This window comes from Strongylocentrotus purpuratus, unplaced genomic scaffold, assembly GCF_000002235.5.
Source record: "Strongylocentrotus purpuratus isolate Spur 01 unplaced genomic scaffold, Spur_5.0 spur5_scaffold_4, whole genome shotgun sequence".
Classification (NCBI taxonomy): Eukaryota; Metazoa; Echinodermata; class Echinoidea; order Camarodonta; family Strongylocentrotidae; genus Strongylocentrotus; species Strongylocentrotus purpuratus.
This window is the reverse complement of record NW_022145610.1, coordinates 29,947,586-29,967,957: the sequence shown is the minus strand read 5'-3', so window position 1 is coordinate 29,967,957 and position 20,372 is coordinate 29,947,586. Positions and strand designations below refer to the sequence as shown.

The following is a 20,372-nucleotide window of genomic DNA, read 5'->3' as shown; positions in this document are numbered from 1 at the left end:
TAGTACCATTGATGACATGCTAAAGCTTCTGTTTGTTACCTATGGCTTTTTGTGATGATTCCATTGACAGGTACGTGGAGCAGAGCAACTCGCTGATGGAGAAGACCAACGACTCGTTCAAGCTGACGGCAACCCAGTCCCAGCAACGGGTCCTGGAACTGGAACAGGAGAAGGTAAAGAAATCAGCTCACATCCAAGAATTGGTAATTTGACCCGTTTAAGTTTTTTCTGTTGGTCATGCTGCCCCCGGAAAGTTCCCGCTTCTGATGAGGATGAGGATGATGATGATGACGATGTTGCTTGGAGCTTGACCCCACCTGTTCCTTCCCACCCGATGGCTACTTCCTCAAGTCCTTCTTGTTGATTGGTGTGCCTAAGTCCTGTAGTTAGCTTGTAGAAGCGGCCTTGATTATGTCTTTGGCCTTTGGCCGTTGGTCACCAACCCCGTATGACACCTGACCCCGTAGTAACCCCCCCTCTTGCTTGATGCACCTGTGCAACCAATGAACCTGTTCCAAGATGTTAAAACTTCCATTAATCCTGAATTGAAATGTCCTCTGATTCAATCTGTATTAACTGTAGTTCAGAGTATTTCTGTCTCTTGCCTGTATGGTCCCTCTTATAGACCAACCTCCTTGACTGATCGATAACATCGATTGAAGCCAAGAAGCTTTTGGTAATAATGCCCCTTCCAGAACCTCTGTCCAATAGCTATACTGTAGACTTGAGTGGAATGGAATGATCCCTTGAATTGTTGTGAACGTACCCCCAACCCCCTGCCCCTTCCAAAATTGCAATTGAATACAAAAGAAATGAACCAGATAAAGAAGTGCTAAAACATTCTTGTTACATCATTTGGTCTTCTCTTGAAATTGTATGAAATAGCTCACCTATAAGCTGCCATTCAAAGTTAAATCTCTTGTCATGGCAGGGAATCTATTTTAAATGACATGTTTTGCAAACTTTTATATTGCCACTATAAGGAGAAAAGGAAACATCATTTAGGATGACAATGCTATGGTGAATTTTGATTAGAAATGTTAATTTCCGAGAAACAGCATTAAACATCAACATTGTCCAAAGCTGACTATTAAATGTAGCATTTTAAAATTTTCTTTGAAGCTTAATATTTGAGCACACGTTTCTACTTTATAAAAAGTGAAGCCACTAATTTTACCACTTGAGCTTGAATGTTTAGATCAACCCATATAATTTGGGAATGTTACAATTCCCCTCTTTTAATAGTAGAAGCACCCAACCCATTTTATTTTCTGTGTAGTTGTAGCAGACACCTTGAGAATGCTAGTATGTAAAACAGCTATGGAGAATGGAACATCTGCTGAGAGCCACAAGGATGTTCACTCATGAATATTCAAAAGGGTGTTCACTCATGAATATTCATCAGTATTGAGTGGCAGTACCCCAGTCAAACCAACACCAAACCAACTCCAAACCAACTCTAAACCAATACTAAACTGGCTGATAACTGTTCATTTTTTTGGTCAATTGGGGTAGTGAGATTCTCTTGTTTTTTCTGTTATTGATCAGGGCCCCGTTGAACAAAACTTACCATTGATAGTAACCTTGCCATCAATAGTAACTACCATGAAAACCTTGATTTTAATTTTGATTGGCTGTTGAACCCTGTTACCATTGATGGTAAAGTTACCATCAATGGTAAGTTTTATGCAACGGGCCCTGGTGTTGGTCTCATGTGTTTGACTGGGTGACTTACGTCCTTCTGGCTCCTAGCAGATAACAGTTCTTCAAAGACTTTATGTAAAAATATAACTGGCATCCTATTGGCTGAAAACAGGTTCAGATGACCTCTGAGTTGACCAATGCGACCTCAAAGATCAGTTCGCTACAGATGGAGCTGTCCAATGTCCAACAGAGAGAGGGCCAGCTCCGAGCACAACTGAACGGCGCCATCAACAACAAACATGAAAACCTGGGAGAGCTGGATCAACTCAGGCAACAACTCAAAGGTTGGTTGTGTTCACATTTTTTCTTGTTCTTTACCTTCTTTTCTTCTTCTTCACCTTCTTCTTTCTTTTGCCTTTTCTTTTTCTTTGCCTTTTCCTTCTTTTTCTTCTCGTTCTACTTTTTCTCCTTCTTATTCTTCTTTTTTTTATTCTTCTTTTTTTCTTCCTTCTTTTTTTGTCTGTGTCAGTGTTCTTATGTTTTATTTTTACATTTCCTTTTTTTCTTCTGTTTCTTCATAAATTATGAACATACACATATACATGTACACATTTGACTTTGAATGGTGGCATTGAAATATGTGGGAAACAAAGAATCAACTTTTACTAAATCAATTTGTTCCCCCTATCTCTCTCTCTCTCTCTCTCTTTATTTATCCATCTTTTCCTTACATCCTTCCCTTTTCTATTCCCTCCCTATGTTTTCGGTCTTACCCGTCTACATCCTATTTTCACCATCTCTTCATTCCCCTGCTCCTTTTGGCTTCCCATCTTCCTCTTCTGTCTCCTCATCACATCTCCCAATCTGCTTACCATCCCTCCATCCCTCTACCTTCCGTTCCCTCCATCCCCGCAGACAACGACAACAAGTACACGGAGGTCCTGAAGGCGCTCAAGGATGAGAGGCAGCTCAAGAAGCAGCTGGAGAACAAGGTCACAACCATGGAGGAGGAGCTCTCCGAGATGAAGATGGAGAGGGATTCCATCGAGAAGGTGGGTTCCCCAGGATAACATCATGTACCCCTTCATACTCATACATGGACAAGATGATTTGCTTAGTCTTTTGTAACCTTTTTTGTTACAGCTAAAAAAATCCCTCCTAGACCCGTTGATATTCCATAAGGCCTTTAAAAAAAGATGTTGCATTGCCCTTTGCGACTGACCCAAAAGTCTTGAAATGTACATGTACGGTCGGCTTTTAAATTTTTATCTTTTTTTAACCATTTTCTCTGCATCTTAGATCCAACAATCTGTTTTTGAATATATAAAACAATTTGCATTGGAAATCTAACATTATAGATGAGAATGTGTACACAAATTCTGCATGGGAATTTGTATATTGCAGTGGACTGATGTGTCTTGGTGTTGTGGGTAGACTAACAAGACGAAACAGTCGGTATGCATTTAAGTAAGACAACCGATGTTAATCCTACATACAAATGCAAAGACAAGGAGGATTGGGAGGGAAGGGGAGGAGGACTAATGCATACTTTTAAAACTCTCCTAGATAGAATTTAGTTTGATGAACAGTTGAGTTGACCACTGTTTAACTTGAATGTGTTAACTGCCTAATGTTTGAATGTTTGTGAAATTCATCCCTGCAGTGGGCGGTAGTGCCATCAAAGAATAAGAATGTCGTACCATGCTGTAAGCATGTCTTTACTAAAAAACCTAATATTTAAATCCTCTAAAATAAACAACAACCTGCCCTCTGGAATTTGCTCCTGTCAAATCATGGGCAATGTCATAACAAAATAAAGAATTGAATATGAAACCTCAGCTCTTGAAAATTTATTTATAGACATTGTTCTAAAACTAATAGTGGCACAAGTGGAGTAAATATTTTAGGATTGTCATATCTTTGATAGATTTTCAACAACTTTTTTTGTTTTTAATAGAATCTGTTAGAAAGGAAGAGAAAGGCAGCAGCAGAAAAACAGAAATCGGAAGAGGATATAGATGATATCAAAAGATCATTTGAGGTAGGATTACACTCCTGGAATAGAAAATAGAAACATTCACATATCTTTTGTTGCATCGTTTTGTTATAAAATGGAATATCATTTTATCAGAAATGATGCATAGATATAAATTTATTCTTGAAAGTAGTGTTAGCTCTTTGATCAAATAAAATAGTTATCTCATTTCTCCAATATTTTGATTTTTATGATAATCCTATTTTAATAATTTTATGCCAGTTTGGTATTTTTTTTCATCTTCATTCCCACATATTTGTTAAATTTACTATACTTGTAATTATTTGTTCTAATTGTTATGCGAATGCTTTGTAGTTCTTATACTAAACATTTGTTTCGGGGTCATATTTTTATTTTGCATGGGTATTTTGATTTATATTCGACATGTTTTTTTTTTTTGAAGATACTTGCTGAAAATAGGTATCTAGTGATAAGTAGTTGTCGTGAAAATTTTCAATTTTTTTCTGTTGGCTTGTACTTTCTTCTTAGCCTTGCACTTAAAATGAATTCAATTTTGTTTCTAAAAAAAACAAAAAAACTCAGTGACATAGGACCCTTTTTTCTGCAAGGAAGCAAAGAAAAATGAAGAAATGAAGTAAACAAATGGACACTCCTTTTACATGCGATGTGGGATAAATAATTTTCTGCTGAAATAGATGAATATGAAATCAAACTTTTGTGTCTTGTTGATAAGAAAGACCCAAATTTTAACTGAGAGTAATAACATGACCCCCATATACACACAAAGCTGTTGATTTTAAATGCATGTTTTTTTCTTTGCCTTTTTTAAAATTGTTAAGGATGAGATCTTACAATTGAAGAGTAAAATCAGGCACCAGAAAACATCTACGGATGCTGCTACAGCAGAACAGGTAAGATCAGACGAAATCACAGAACCAAAGAGAGATTAAATAGCTCCATTCAAGGGCAGGCAGGGGGCCCGGGTGCTGCCCCCCCCCCTATAAAATATAAATTGAATTAGTTGTACATCCTAAGGAGAAGATGTTCCCTGCTCAAGTGTCTTTCCCCTCCCTATCTTGGAGATGAATTAGTGCACTTGCATATCAATCGAGAAAGAAAAATTGATTTCCTTCAGAAAGAAGTGAGAGGTCAATGAATATTTAAATAAAGAGAAATTGATGAATTTAGAAGGAAAAAAGTGTAATGAAGAAGGGTTACAGATGAAGCGATTTAGAGATCATGATATACCACATTGAGGGGTCAGTGACACAAAGACGCAACTCCATTTTTGGCCAATTTGAGAAAATGTGGTTTATGTGTCACTGAGCACTTGGGCCTTAAGGAGTTAAGTCTATGTTTCACTAGCCATTGACTTCAATGGGGTGTTGGGTGGAGTTAAGTCATTGTGTTTCCTGGAAATCCCACATTTTTTTAAACATTTTAAAATCAAATACTTATTTTGGCAAAATATGGAGTTACGTCTTTATGTCACTGAACCCTCGACATGTACATGTATCCCTGAAAGTCAATAAATGATCACACTTGGTTACCTTTCGTGTTTTACGTTGTACCGTTCAATCTGTCAATCTGATTAAGGTCTCTCAGGTGGAGAGGGAGCTAGAGACCCAATGGAGGGAGCGTTCTGATCGACTCCTTCTCCAAGCCAAAGAGAAGCACGAGAGAGAGATGGAAGATGCAAGAGATGAGAAGGAACAAATCAAGAGAAAACTGGCTGCCACTGAAACAAAGGTAGGAAGGAATGTCCTGGATGGTATATAATTCATTATATACCTCTCTTTAGTATGTTGAATACCGTAAATCTAGTCATCTTGAGCCTATAGAAACAGCGATGCCTCTCATAGCAGTCAATATTATCTATACTATCGACTGGAATTTTTTTTTTTTTTTTTTTAAATGACTTGGGCATCGGATTGTTTGAATTACTGATCTTTATTTTTTTCTAATGACCAGTAACAGATTAGGAAACATGTATACATTGTCACAAGTCCACTATAAATATCTTTTTAAGGATCTATACCATCATTTTACAACACCAGGTTACAATTTGTTTTTCTTTTTCTCTCTCTCTCTCTTGCTGTGCAGATGCTAAACGTCAGAGCTAATGACGATAACAAAGATGAGGTGGAAGGCCTCCAGAAGCAAGTCCAAGAAATGGAAGTCTGGAAAGAGAAAGTAAGTGTAATTTTGAGATATCAGTAAAGAGCATTGAAATAATGTCATCTATGATTCTATGATGCCACATGAAGTCAGATACATGTAGCAAAAGCTGGGCTAAACATTAAATGCACCTGTATTAGTCCCTGCACGTATAAACAAGCAATATTATTAATCAGTAATACATCACTTTCCTTTTTTCAAATACTCTTGTGTCTATGTCTTTTCAGATTCATTTATCAAGTTTGAGAGCTTTGTTTGTACTTCTTTTGTTTGATTTGAGTCGTGTTTTTTCTTGCCGAGACAGAAAAGGTGACATTATGGTAAATTCATTCCCATGAAAGACATTTTGTGTCCAGTTTTCACAATGAAACATAGGAAGTAAAAATAAACCTTTTGAAAGTTAATTTGTAACAAGTGTGATAAAAACCAGCTGACACTTAAAGGGTTAGTGATCAATCATTTCTTATAATTCATTGATTCTTTCTCTTCCACCCGTCAGTACGACAGCTTGCACTCGAGCGCAGTTAGCATGAAGGAGCGATACGAGACGAGGATTAAGGAGCTTATCCAGGAGAAAGCTGCAGCGGCCGCATCATCTGCTACCATCGCACCAGCACCAACAAACATTGTTGATGAGGTAGGTTTCAAATGCAATAAACATATGGAATTGGATTCATTTCAACTTATAGCCCCTCTGTACTAGTTTGGTCAGGAGGGATTAGACCCCCCACCATGGTCACCGACAGGTGGTTATCTCATCAAACCAGCTCACAGTTAACATAAATAGGGGATCATGGGGGACCTATGGTCACGGATTAGGCATTGTTTGCTATATAGAGGGTGCAAGTAGCTATAAGTAGTGCAGTAGGGCTTTAAGATGGTAGAACACATGAGCTTGTCTGTGGTCAGTTTTTTATATTGACCCCACATTGATGAGATATGTTTTATAAGCAGTACAGCTTGTGGAATTGAATGCATTTATATTACACTGATTGTATAGACACATGCTCACTGACAATTGCTCGTTAGTTACTACTAAACCTATTATCATTTGTGAGATAGGTTTCTTGTGTTTTTCATCCCATGAAATAAAATTTAAAGTTACCACTGTATGACACATCGTCAGCGAAACTTGCTCCACGGCAGTCAACTTCCAACACAAACTGAATTCCTAAATTCAACCCGGTTTCAAACACTGACCCTCACCCTAAACCTAACCTATAACCCAATTGCATCCCAAGACCATATCCTTTTGCCCCTCTTTATATGAGCTTGAATATTTAAAATAGAAAACCCAATTTTGACCCTTGTTTTCTGACCCCTGTATAGGTCAAAAAGGTAATGAACAACGTCTACCACTCTCTACGAGGCGAGATCGACACCAGCGAGAACTACAAGGGTAACGAGGTCCTCAACATCATTATGAATACCATCAAGGTGAGCGTGGCAAAGGTCGGCAAGTAGGAATGAACCTCACGACCTTTGACCTTTATCATCACCCAGTGTGATCTTTGACCTTTGAAGTGTGGTGTAGGGAAGGGTTGCATCAAGTCACAGTTGGGGATGAGCTTTTTGTGTGTATACCTGGACTCTGCAAGAGTGAGCAGCTCTTTGATCTGTCTTGAACTCTGACTTTTTGACCTGTGTGACCTTATGACCCAGTGCAATGAATCATGAAACATTTTCCCCCAAGTATTTACCCTGACATGCAAATGAAGTGTGATCATGCATGCATTCAAATTTATTTTAAGTGGGAAATATGTTTTTTGTCTACTTGAGTCTAGTGTGTTGTGTAACTTGTCCACATAAGGGGCATACAGTATGTCAGACTGTCAGTGAATTATTTGGGACTTTGTAAAATCTATCCTTTTGAAGTCATGTGGCATGTGTACAGAATCATAACTTTTCTTTAATTTTGATTTGTTTTCAGGAAAATGTGTGACTGAATAAAAAACAAAAAATGTTCGAAATTTATAAAACGATAAAATGCTGCGTGCCTCAAGTCAAATTTTATTACTCAAAGTTGAAAAAAGGTGTATTTCCTGCTAACTTTAAAATCATTTGTGCAATATGAAGTAAAGCAAACTTGATTAAGGTTAAAGGTCAAAGATCAATGTCACTTTGTGCCGTACGCGTGCCCTGGAGTCACAAAGCAAAAATGATGGTTCATGGCAGTTTGATACTGCCATGATACATGTAGTTAGCTGTAAATTAAAAACCCAACCTATTTTGATAATGATTATTGTATTATATATGAAACCTGATTTAAAATCAGACTATAATGCCTTTTTCCCTGGTGGATATTGTTCCATATTTTTTGTATTTAATCTTATCATATCGTGATCATCATCATGCACTATTGGAATGTCTTCTTTCATTTCTGGTAATCTATGGTAGTTACTTAACTCTACATGTACACTGTATCTTACTGGGATAAAACAGGCTTTCATTTCATCTGTCTAATAGCATATTTGTTGGGTTTGTAATAGTCCCAGCTCTTTGCATGTTCATTGGATTTTATTCATTAGATCTGACTGCTTTTAATACATGTATGATGTATTACATGTACAAGAAGTGGTTTATGATCAGCTTATATTGTTGTTTGCCTTACAGAGGGGCATTTGCAATGGAATCTAAACGAGAAATTCCAGTGCTAATGCCCTTCTGCTGGCCCAGTAAAAATGCATCTTCACAAAGATCAAGATCTGTTTGGCTGCTTTTGGGAATGTTTTCCTTAGGTTGTTGTTGTTTTGGAAGTGCTATGTACACTGTAGCGCAAACTAGAGTAGTACACCAAATATATCGGTATTGACTAAATGGATATACATTACGATTGCAAAAAAACATACACAAATTTCAAGCTGCATTAAAGGGGAGAGAAGTCTGTGTTAGTGAAAGTCATGAAGTCAAAAGAAAAGCCGAGAAAATATATTAACAAAAATGTAATGGATCTTTTGTTTTTAATTGATAAATAAATGTGCAGTGTGCTAAAGACGATACCACTCCTATGTTTTATGTATACAAGTTTTGCAAATATCTATAGTAGTTAGTATTTTTCTAGTATGTGTTTGTTTCCACTCGCCTCCCATTGTATTATACACCATGTTTTAGTATGTCTCTGTGTGTTCCTTCATACTAATAACTATAATATTGTTGCTGCAAAGCTTGTGGATATATACAATACAGGTACATTTCTTGTTTAGCATATGTTGTAGTTGCTTTCCCTTCAATGTGTGTGTGTTTATGGTATGCTGTGTATGTTGTTAGTAATGAATGCATATAGATGTAGGGGGAGTTTCTCCTATAGTTATTGGGTGTATGTAAAACATGTATATTTTTTAAAGTCTTATATGATTTCAAATGAAGGATACACTGTACCATGCATGTGGCTGATTGTTTCGCAGTGTCTACTTTTTTCCCTTTTCTTATAGCCAAGTTTTATATTTTAAATGTCTTGGAAAAAATCACTATAATTAAATAATTGTGGTTCGAAGAAAGAAAATTCAAGAAAGGTGACATTTTGCTTTTTCAAATTTATGCAGACGTAGGTTATCATTGCATAGATGTACTTTATTGTCAGCCATTCGCTTTGTATAAATCTTGGCTTCATGAAATAAGCAAGCTCTTCAAATATTCTCATAGCTTTATCATCATAGTATTGAATGAGTAGTGGAGAAGGTAAAGAAGGAAAAATAAAAGATTATTGTACAAGTACATTTTGATGGACTGCATAACTGATTGCTATTATGTAATAATAGGCAGAGGATGAAAGGTTAGAATATGAATATCACTCTAAGAGGAACAGATAGAATGAAAGCTTAGCTTACCTACGCAGAGGCTGATTCTAGCTCTGGTGTTAACTATGTATTGAAAATAACAACATCATTAATTACACCTTATCTGTGAAAGTATCAATCCTAATCTTATTCACATTATTATGATTATTGTTTGAAACCAACATGTAACCCACATTATACCTGATGTTTTAATGAGGATGGTTACCCTATAACAAGGAATACTTATACCAACAAACACTAAATATGAAGTCTTCCAATATACTTTGACTGGTTGCCATATACAAGACTGTTAGGTGCATTAATGAATGGATTAAAAGAGTTTTGAAATTATACAAGACTAACCATTCAATGACTTTTGTGCACATTATAATATAAATGACCAAAGAGTCGATAGTATATTATTACATGCTTTATATAGGACATGTATGTTAAACATGACAGTCATATAGCAAGTATGGTAGTAAACATTAATGGGTAGTTTATTTACAGGTTATTTACTTTAAAGAGCGCTTGTGCAATAGAATGTTAGGCTTACTCTGATGCACATGTAAGTGAGAGAAAATAGCACACTTACAAAGTATCAATTATTGATAAAATAGTTTATAAATATATAAATATGAACATATATTTACATTGAAGTACATATCATTATAGCCTGGTTTGCATGCAATATTAGTTCTATGCAATGAAATCTTTTTAATGAATGACAAAATAAAACTTGTATACATTTGATAAGTAAAGTCAATTCTCTACTTTCTAACAATTTGCTGTGAAGTGTGCCACATATTTAAATAAGGCATGACATAGTTCCTATCTCAATTTTATCAGGAAATATATAAGTCATAACAGTAACACTTCAATAGTTTCTCAGTTTTAAGTGGGAATATTGGGACCCTTTTTGGAGCTATCATGATAAAATAGTGATACTAATACCTTGAAGGAGAGAGAGAGAAAGAAAGAGACAGAGAAGGAGAGAGATAGAGATGAGGGACAAGGGGTGGTGGAGCCTTTTACAGAAGTTACTGCCTTTCACAAGGAGATGAGAAGTTAGAGGGGGGGGGGGGGGGGGGCACTAATTATTATATTCATGTGTAACGATATATCAAATGCCCCTGTGTAATTGTAAGGCATTAATGCTCAACTACCCACACACTTAGATAGGGCTCTAAGCTGTAAACCAACATGATGTAATTTACATATACACAAACAAATATCCTCCCTAGTATTTAATTACAGTATAGTTGAAGTAAGAGAATCTTTTCCTTGGCACAATCAAATGAATACACACTGAAAGAATGTTTTTAGTGGATAAGTTTCACAGCTATGGTGGTGAAAATTCATGTGAGTAGCATATGCATGATATGGACTGGAGAACGACTGCATGGTTATCTCGCCCTTTTTTATTTGATTTTTTTTTCTACATGTAATTGTATGTTGAGAATCATAAGGGCATTAGAGCAAGTGAGCTCTTAAGAGTGCTTGTGTCCTTTATGTGTTTTCCTGCCATCATTTTGAATACCTCAGTAAACGTCTACTTTGTATAAACTGCATGGAATGAGTGGGTATTATAGCCATGAATGTGCAACTTGAATCCTGATGGAAATGCATGTGACAGGAATGTCTACAGTAATACTGAACCTACAAAAACTTGGGATACATTATCCAATATGAATGAATGCTGCATGTATTTTTCTTTTTTCTTTTTTTCTATCAAAAAAGGGGCATATAGAATTACATGTATAAACCCATTACCTACTAGAAATGGTCAGCTCAAGTGCTAAGCCTATGGGGCTAACAAAATGCAGTAGTCAACAGGTTAATAATAGTATCTTCATGTACATGTACAGGTCTATGTTCAGGGCTACACTTGATGTAACAAAAAGATCAAAGTTTATTAGAAGACTTGTGAGGATATCTAGACATAGAGACTCTTTCATATTTTATCATGCACTTATAAAACCATCATATGAACTTGTTGAATATCAAGCCCAAGATACATGTACATGTAATTTGTGCTGGAGTCTATAGGAAATATGTTTTGCACCAAAATCAAATCATATCCAATTTGGTAATTAAAAGACTTGGTAATGATAGCAACAACGAGTGTGGGGTGTGCACCAAACCAAGAGAACTGTCATCAACTATTTTGAGGGGAAAATTCTGAATTTTTCATGATGTACTTGTAATATGAAAGCAATAACCGCTGTTGTTCATAGTTTATGAAGGTGATTAACCTTTTCCAAGATTCCTGTTAAATGTTCATTTTGAGCAATTTTTTGTCTTGATGCATCGTCTTGCTATTAAAATATAGTGAAATTTGGCATGTATTGAGTAGTAAGGGAAAGTGCATTTTGCATTGTGTCATTATTCTTGTAGGGAAAAGTGGTGAGTAAAATGTACATGGGTTTTACATTACACTAATAGAAAACTACTTTCAACAAATTTCCAAAAACAATTATAGCTTTGAGAAAAATCTTAAAATCTAAAGATAGCTACATGACTACAAGGCAATATCAAAGTATTCATATGAGTCGAGTTACATCAGAGAGAAAGAATTAAATTGAGCCCAGTTTAAAAGAATCATTAGTCACTGTTCATATCATTTAGCATGGTGGGTTTATTATTTGATGAACTGAATGGAGAAAATGGCCTGTATTTTAAGGGATACATGTCATGTAGCACATAAGGGATACATGTACATGTAGCACAGAATTGCTTTATGGTTGGATGAAATGGACTTTCCTTAAATGCCAGGCAGCAGTATTTCAGGCAAGGCCTCAGTAAACATGAGATCCAATGGATTGTTTAAATACTGAATACTAATTCCCTGATTAAGAAAAAATTTCATCTGAATACTAATTATTGATAACCATTTGATGATTTTTGTTATAGTTCTTTTTTTTTCATTGGTGTTGTCATTTCTTTCAAAGGAATGATCAATATTTTGTTCAGAAAGGTCTCAGCAAGTGTTATTTTGTATTCTTGTTCTATTTATAAAAAAGAAGACAAATTTATTTTTTATTTTAGTTCCTTTTTGAATGCTTTTTATTGGTTGTACATGTATATTCGTTTGGCCATTGATATTTTATAATTTGTGAATGTTATTTTTATTTTTAACACTTACTCTTAATAAGGAGATACACGTATGTTGGCATTGCCTGAAATGAAGAGAAGTTCATTTGTCAAGATTGTATTTCACAATTTGAATTACTCTGCATGTCTGTTGAATGTTGCCAAATTTAAAGAGAAAATTAATTTTTGATTTTTGTTACGAATTGCAGATGATGATGATAAAGGTCATGAAGGAAGCTGCGAAGAAAGGAGACCAAGAGGAAGGTGATGATGAAGAGGAGAGTGAAGAAGAAGAGGAAGAGGAGGAGGAAGAAGAGGAGGATGATGAGGAGGAAGAAGGTAAGATACTTTAATAGTAAAATAAATCATATGTTACTTCAATATCTCACCAAGAGCAGGAGTTTGAGAGAAAATCCTTTGCATAATGAAGTGGAAAACTAATTTAATACGAAGATATGGGAAAGATAATGTACCTTTTGCCTCTGTATATTCTTTGGAATGAATTTAGTGAGTATTTTAGTGTCAAAATTTGTCATAAACTACCTGTACCTGAAACTAAATATGAATATACACCTGCATATATCATGTATGCAGTGTGAGCCTGGTAATTTATTATTGGTTTTGAGACAAATGTAGCTTTGTTGATATTGACTTAATACTGTAGGGGAGAGGGGAGGGGGGAGTAGAAGAAGTTGATAGAACAGCTACTTTACACATTCACTTTTAAATAGAGAAATAATATAATACTCAGTTTTTATATAGTGCTTATTACAATCACGAAGCGCTTCTAAACTTGGAGATTATTACCCCGGCTTTAGCTGTGCTGCCATTACCGTGCTCTAGCCAGTACTGCACTTGCAAATTGAATCAATATCTTCAACTTTATCTGTGTACATGTACATGTATGACCAACAAGACATTAATAGAGTGAAGTAAGCCACAGATACAAATACAACTAGATGATCGGTGAAAAGTTTAAGTTTGGAGCAATCATTAATAATCTTTTCTCCATCTCTTTGTGCTTACTAATTTGTATCTGTTCTTCAGAGGAAGAAGTACCTGTAAAGGCACCTGTGAAGGAGACTGTTGCTAAAAAGGAAACTGCTGTGCCTGCCATGTCTGCCCCTCCCTCCGGAAGTCCAGCCCCTTCAGCAGTACAGAGCACAAGCCCTCCACCACCACCAACAATAGTCATTGAGGAAGTTGTACAGAGGGAGGATGAACAAGTGGTGGAATCAGCCAGACAGCCTGAGGTAGAAGAGGTGAAAGAGGAAGAGGAAGAGGAGGAGCAGAAGAGGGAAGAGGAGAAGGATGAAATAGATTCCTCCGATGTTGCTCCGGCGGAAATATCCACAGAACCAACCAAAGTAGTAGTGGATCAAGGAGAACGGGTACAAGATGAAGAGAAGGAGGTAGAAGAACAAAGAGAAGAGGATGACACTGATGGAGGATTGAGGGATAGTACAAGGGTTGCGGATAACAACACTAATGATCAGCAGGAAGAGGAGGAGGAAGAAGAGCAAGAGGAAGAGAGAGAGGAGGAGCAGGGGGAGGATGATGCGGATGATGAGGAGAGCCTCAAAGATTCTAAGAAAGATGAAGATGATGACTTCTGGTCTGCAGAGGGCTCAGATGCTGAGGAAGAAGGTATGCTATTAACTCGTTGACAACTGGATTCTCGCATTCACATAGGTTTAATACAGGAGCCACCTGGTTCCAGTAGGCAATGGATTAAGGCTTCTGTTTCATCCCTTCACAATGGATGCTATTATCTAGCATTCCTTAACCAGTAAACAACTGAATTCATTCACTGCCATAGGCTTAATACAGGGGCCACCCGGTTCCAGGTGGCAATGGGGTGTCTTGTTGAGTGGTAGAATTGTGCATATAAAGATTAGTGTTCAAATGTTGGACAAAAATCCTATTTATAAAGTTTGAAGCAAACTCTTGTTGAGAAGTGCGATCAAATAATAATAATTTGAAAACCAACTCCTGTTATCCACCTAGAAGATATCATTCTGCCTTTATACCCTTTTTAAAATGTAAAGTTTTAGTCTACATGTATGTAGTGGTAGAAGTTGTTAATTTGATTACATGATTATTAATGGGCCATGCACTTTTGAAAAATGAAAATGTTATAAACCTTCATGTTATTGAGTGCACCTACATGCACATGTAATTTTTGAATTGCAACATATCCAGAAAATGACAAAAAAACTCTTTTGTGTATTTTGGCACAATGAAACAAAATTGGTTAACTCTTGAGAATCTATGCTACAATATGCTGGTATTTTCACCCTTTTCCCAATCCCATTTTTAAACTGCAGTTGAGAAACCCAGCATTGTGGAGCCATCTGGTCCCCCTAAGATACCCCCTGAGCTACCCCCTGGGCTCCCACCAACCCAAGAGGAGGATGCTGGTTACCTAGATACAGGAGAAAAGCCACGGGCCCTCAGCAACATCCCTGATCTACCGGCAGATCTCGATGTGGGAGCGGAAGAGAAGCAAGAAGAAATAGAGGAAGAGGTCAGAGACAGTTATATCTTTGTCCAGACGGTTATCTTTTTTGGATGACCACTCAGCATTTAAACCATCAATCAGTTGGAAATATGACAAAGTCTCAAATAGAGCAAAATGCTTATTGATCGATCCCATCCAGTTTTGTGGGCATCAAAGTCCGCTCAAGAAATTGAGTGATGAAGAATGTGTTTGGAAAAATAATTTTTTATTTCACTTCCAAAAACAGAAATTATTATCGCTTTATGAAGGTTAACCGTTTTATCCGTGGAAGATTAAAAAGCATTTGAAATCACAATTTCACTCTTCAAATGCCAAAGATGATTTTCCCCAAGCAAGTCGGCTCTGAAGGGCTTATGAGCTTGAAACACATTTTCGGTTATAAATGGTCAGCTTGATTATAATTCCATTGACTTCCAATATTTAAGTCTCATTTGTTCTCTCAAACACATTTAGGATTTTCCAGTATTTTAAATGATATCGCTTTTACAAGTGATGAGAAATAAAATCAAAACCTTGATCTCCTACACATTTTTTTTCTTCTTGCTGGAGCATAGGTCCGATCGCAAGTATTAGATAACAATTCTTCTGTATACATGTACATGTATCATTCACTCAACCATTCTTTTTTAATCATTATCTTTTTAGGATGATGATGATGAGCCTGATCCATTTGCCCCACCTGAACCTCCACCAGCAGAAGAAGAACCAGAAGATGATCAAGAGGAGGAGGAAGAAGAGGAGGAAGAGAAGAGTGCAGATACCGGTCCTCTACCCACCGTCCTAGACAGAGAGCCCCCTGAACTCCCCCCAGAACTACCCCAAGAAGATGAGGAGGACACCAGTAAGAAGACAAAGACCAAGAAAGAAGATATCAGGTAATATCCCAGTGAAACGGCCAAAACGACTCTACATGTAGCTGATCGATTCTTGGTCATTTGGGTTCATGTAGATTTTGTTCAATTTGTTGTCAGTCTTGTGTTGGTGTTGGGATAGGGTCATGGATAATGTTACTATAGAGGTTAAGGTGAGGTTTCAGACGAAAGAGGAGGGGGGGGGGGGGGGAGCTAAGAGCACAGATACCGGTCCTTGACAGACCCTCCTGAAAATGATGATGACACACACCAGCAATAAAATATAGACCTCAGTGACCACACAGCCAAACTGACTATGAACTGATTTGTACATTTTGGGGTGTTGTCAATTTTTGCTTCGTCTGTCATCAATCTTGATCGTGTGAGTAAGGGATAACATGATAATGCAGTGGCCCGTCATTTTCTCTGGCAACAATTGCTCTTGGCATTCGAAGATAGAGGGTTTAGGGTAGAATTTTGGTTTAGGTTAGGTTAAGGGTGGGTCAGGGTGATGAAATAGGCTCAGTGCTTCATAGTACATTATTGAATCCAGGGAAGTCAGTGTTAGCTCTTACAAGACCAAAAAGACTTCTTTTTTTACCAAGAGTTAGAAATGATATGCCTTGTCGTAAGTTATTCTTGAATGCTTGAAAGCTTTACTTTGGCATCAGAGATGACGATTTCCTTATCGTTTGAGAAAGTAAATTTCATTTCAAAATTTAAACATTACCTGTGAATATAAGAGAGATACACACTTCTGCATATTGCTGCAAAACATTCATGTAGATGTTAGCCCTCATGATATAGGGCCATATGAATTCATGTATCGTTGAGAAAGTGGAATTCATTTAAAATTCAAACATTACCAGTGAATATAAGAGAGATATGCCGTTCCACATACAGGTGAGAAACGTGTTGTTTGAATTCAATTGAAGATACATTATTGTAGATGTATTAAAGCTCATGTGAAATGAGACCATATAAATTCACAAACTACATTAACATTTTTTTGTCCTGCATCATTTGCAGTAGTGGGATCTTCGGTGATGATGACGATGACGACGGTCTGTTCTCCATCCCTATCTCGTCCACCAAGAAAGCTGCCAAGAAGAAGCCCACTCCAGCAAAGACCACAGTGAAACCAGCCGAAGACGATGATGTAAGTATCTTCAATGGACAATAAGTTTGTGTAAATATTGTATGTAGGATGGGATGTTAAGAAAAGGGGCGAACTTTGGAGGAGTCTGCAAAACGAGGTTTTAACTAGCTTTTGTGCAATAGGGAATATATTGTTTATTTCTTACTATTTGTATTCTCCGTTTGTTCAGCTTTCCATTGAAATAAAGTTTTTTCATCGGATAGGGTCTTAAATTCTATACCTGGGAAGTGTTTCACAAAGACTAAGATCAACTTTAAGTTGGACATAACTATGGCAGGCCGTTCATGCCACTGTTTTCTCTCACCATTTACTGGCATTGGTCTCTCAAGGGACGTACAAATCATGGTCACAAATCTACAGAATTTGAATTTTTTGATATTGAAGGAAAAAATGTTATCTAAAGATCATAATTGTGAGTGCAACCAGCGACATGAATGGCCTGCCATAGTTAAGTTCAAATTGAAATTGATCTTAGTTTTTTTGAAACACTCCCCAGGTCTTAGAAGTGGGTCATTTTGGGTAAGTTTCTTTTGCCAGATTTTACCACAATGTTTTTTGTTTTCTTTATTTTGTCCATACAGCCTTTCAAACCTGGACCACCCCCGCCCCTCTTTGGAGATGACGATGATGATGACCTGGATTGGATTAGCTGATCTCGCAGCTTAATCCTAATCCATTAATCTCTTCAGTATTTTGCAATAGTAGTGAATGGGCAAGTATCCCTAATAGAGCTGTACTGTAATTCTATATCATGGTTGTGATTGTTATGTGTTTTAAAGTTTATGCGTAAGGAGGATTAAAAGTTTCTATTTTGTGAAGTGCTAATGTCCTTAATCTTTTCATAACCATCATTGAGTGAAAAATAAAAAATAAAGTTTACAGTAAATTCTGGTTCATGTATGGTTTCTGACATAAGTAGTTGACAAAGGCACTCATAATATTTTGTTGTAACATTGCAGTACTTGTGCTTAAAATTTGTGAAAGTTGGGATTTTTTAAAACATCAACTTCTAGTCATTTGAAAATCAGTACTAAACATTTTTTGGTACTCTTTTTTTTATATGAAGTGGATATAGAGCCGGATGGATTGTGGAAAAATTATTTGTGAATTTCTTCTAATTCTCTTTTGTCATTTGTTTTTTTCTGAAAAATGTTTTTTTTTTTACTGTGAGTCCACGATGTCTTAGTTGTGTCAATATTTTGTTGTTAGGCCAGATTTCCATTAAGAAGTTTTTCAAATTAAAAAGTCACCACCTTTTTCTTAATACTAATAGGAATATTACTCACAAATCTGTGGTTTAACAATTGCTTCTTTTTTTATTTGCATGTTTGATGTATGTAATGGTGTTTGTTCCAAGAATTATAACAAAGGAATTATAACAAAGGAACTATAACAAAGGAACTATAAAAAAGGAACTATAAAAAAGGAATTATAAAAAAATCATATATAATGCCTGCTTTTTTGACATACATGTAAATATATATTGCCCAATCAAATTTAATGGACAACTTATACATTTATAAAGTGAAATTAATTTTCATAATCGAAATGCTCATATTACTTGTGTCTCTTTTATGTTTGTTTGCATTAAGTTGTGCTATTACACTGAGACAAGTTCATTTTCATATTTTCTCCTTCTTGTGATATTCATGAAAGAAATATCATGATACCAGCAGTATAATTTATATATTTGATAAATTTATTTTCACAACTAAATATTTGTCATTGATTGAATTCTGTTTCATACTTCTATCTCAATATATCCAATATTCTTTAACAACCGTTGTAACTTCATGTTAAATGAATCCTTGCAGAAACCTACATGTACATGTACATGTAATCCAATACTGTTTCTTACAGAATTTATGAATTTATGAGTTTGTGAATTTCAGTAGTATGAACATTTCATATCTAATGGTTATCTACAAGGAAGGACAAAAATATATATCATATTTGAGAATTACTGTTTTCATTCCCTTATTGAGCTAAAAGTGATTAGAGATTGGAGCTTTTGTGATACATTTATAATCTAGAGCTTGAAGCTGAACATTCCTATTTAAAAAAAAAACATTATACTGAAAAATTGCATTATGAGAAAGAAGTACAATACATGTTAGTTTCAATTTATTTTTACAAAAAGTTGTAATATTTGAACATGAAACAACAATAGCATTAATATTTATATATGAACTTTGTGAAGCAATGACAAAAAAAAATGTTTTGAAAAGAGAGGGAGAGAGAGAGAGTGGGTGTTGGTGTACTTTTATTTGTTGCGTATTAATATCACCTTAATGTAATTGTATGTTTAAATACTTCACAGCTTCTTTTTTAAACTAAAATGAATTAATTCCAACTGATGTTGTGAAGATCTTGTAGACATTTAATAGGGAATGAATTTGCTAGATATGTGTTTACCCTTTGATTACATCTCTTAACAAGTGTTTTATAGAAAAGAACAGAAAATTAATAAGAGCATTGAAATTTTAAGTTAGGATGTATGTGCCTTATATGAGAAATAAATTTGCATACGTCAAGTTTTGTGCAACTTCTGTCGCCTACTTAAATTGAGATATGAATAGAAGTTATGTCTTAAAATGATATATGTAACTGAAGTGGTATGAATGAATAACCTTCTTTAAATGAAGAAATTTGCGGAAAATATACATGCTGTCATTATGTGTATTATATCATTTAAATATGTCAGAAATTTACTTTAACAGAGATTTATTAAAGAAACTAAATGATCACAAGTTCATGGAGTATTTTCTTTATCTGTTTAGCCGAGTGCATGTATGTACTTATGAAGCTGTTAGCAAGAATCCATTGTGATTGATGAGGGGGGGGGGGGGGTCAGAATGATGATGGATGGTGATATTGGAGATGATGATGGAGATGATGATGTTAATGATGATGATGCTCAAGATTAAAATGATAATGATGATGAAATGACGAAAACGACCTCGACATAGATACATGCCATGCTAAATTTGATGATAAAGATGATGATGTTCTATTTTATAGATAACGTAATTATATAACCAGGGTGTGTATATGTGTGTAGGAGCGTTGGATCGGGTATACTTATAACATTTGACTTATGTGAGCTTACAATTTTTACTGTAATATAATAATATATAATTATAATTACTATAAT

At 35.8% G+C, this 20,372-nt stretch overlaps 1 protein-coding gene across 8 annotated transcripts in view; it reads left to right on the top strand.

Annotated features, from left to right (window-relative positions):
* LOC584718 (FK506-binding protein 15) overlaps window positions 1-19,968 on the top strand; it is a 66,807-nt gene extending 46,839 nt beyond the window's left edge. For 6 of the 8 annotated variants that reach the window (XM_030997893.1, XM_030997894.1, XM_030997890.1 and 3 more), the window contains 15 exons: window positions 71-173; window positions 1,817-1,988; window positions 2,560-2,696; window positions 3,602-3,685; window positions 4,480-4,551; window positions 5,237-5,389; window positions 5,744-5,833; window positions 6,318-6,455; window positions 7,148-7,255; window positions 12,897-13,026; window positions 13,735-14,334; window positions 15,015-15,214; window positions 15,854-16,083; window positions 17,089-17,218; window positions 17,800-19,968. In XM_030997893.1, the coding sequence (XP_030853753.1) occupies window positions 71-173; window positions 1,817-1,988; window positions 2,560-2,696; window positions 3,602-3,685; window positions 4,480-4,551; window positions 5,237-5,389; window positions 5,744-5,833; window positions 6,318-6,455; window positions 7,148-7,255; window positions 12,897-13,026; window positions 13,735-14,334; window positions 15,015-15,214; window positions 15,854-16,083; window positions 17,089-17,218; window positions 17,800-17,871 (2,419 nt within the window). In that variant the 3' untranslated portion in view covers window positions 17,872-19,968. Of the gene's footprint in view, window positions 1-70; window positions 174-1,816; window positions 1,989-2,559; window positions 2,697-3,601; window positions 3,686-4,479; window positions 4,552-5,236; window positions 5,390-5,743; window positions 5,834-6,317; window positions 6,456-7,147; window positions 7,256-12,896; window positions 13,027-13,734; window positions 14,335-15,014; window positions 15,215-15,853; window positions 16,084-17,088; window positions 17,219-17,799 lie in introns of those variants that run through there. The other 2 variants (XM_030997895.1, XM_030997896.1) reach the window with 2 other exon arrangements.
* Window positions 19,969-20,372: the final 404 nt, after the last annotated feature.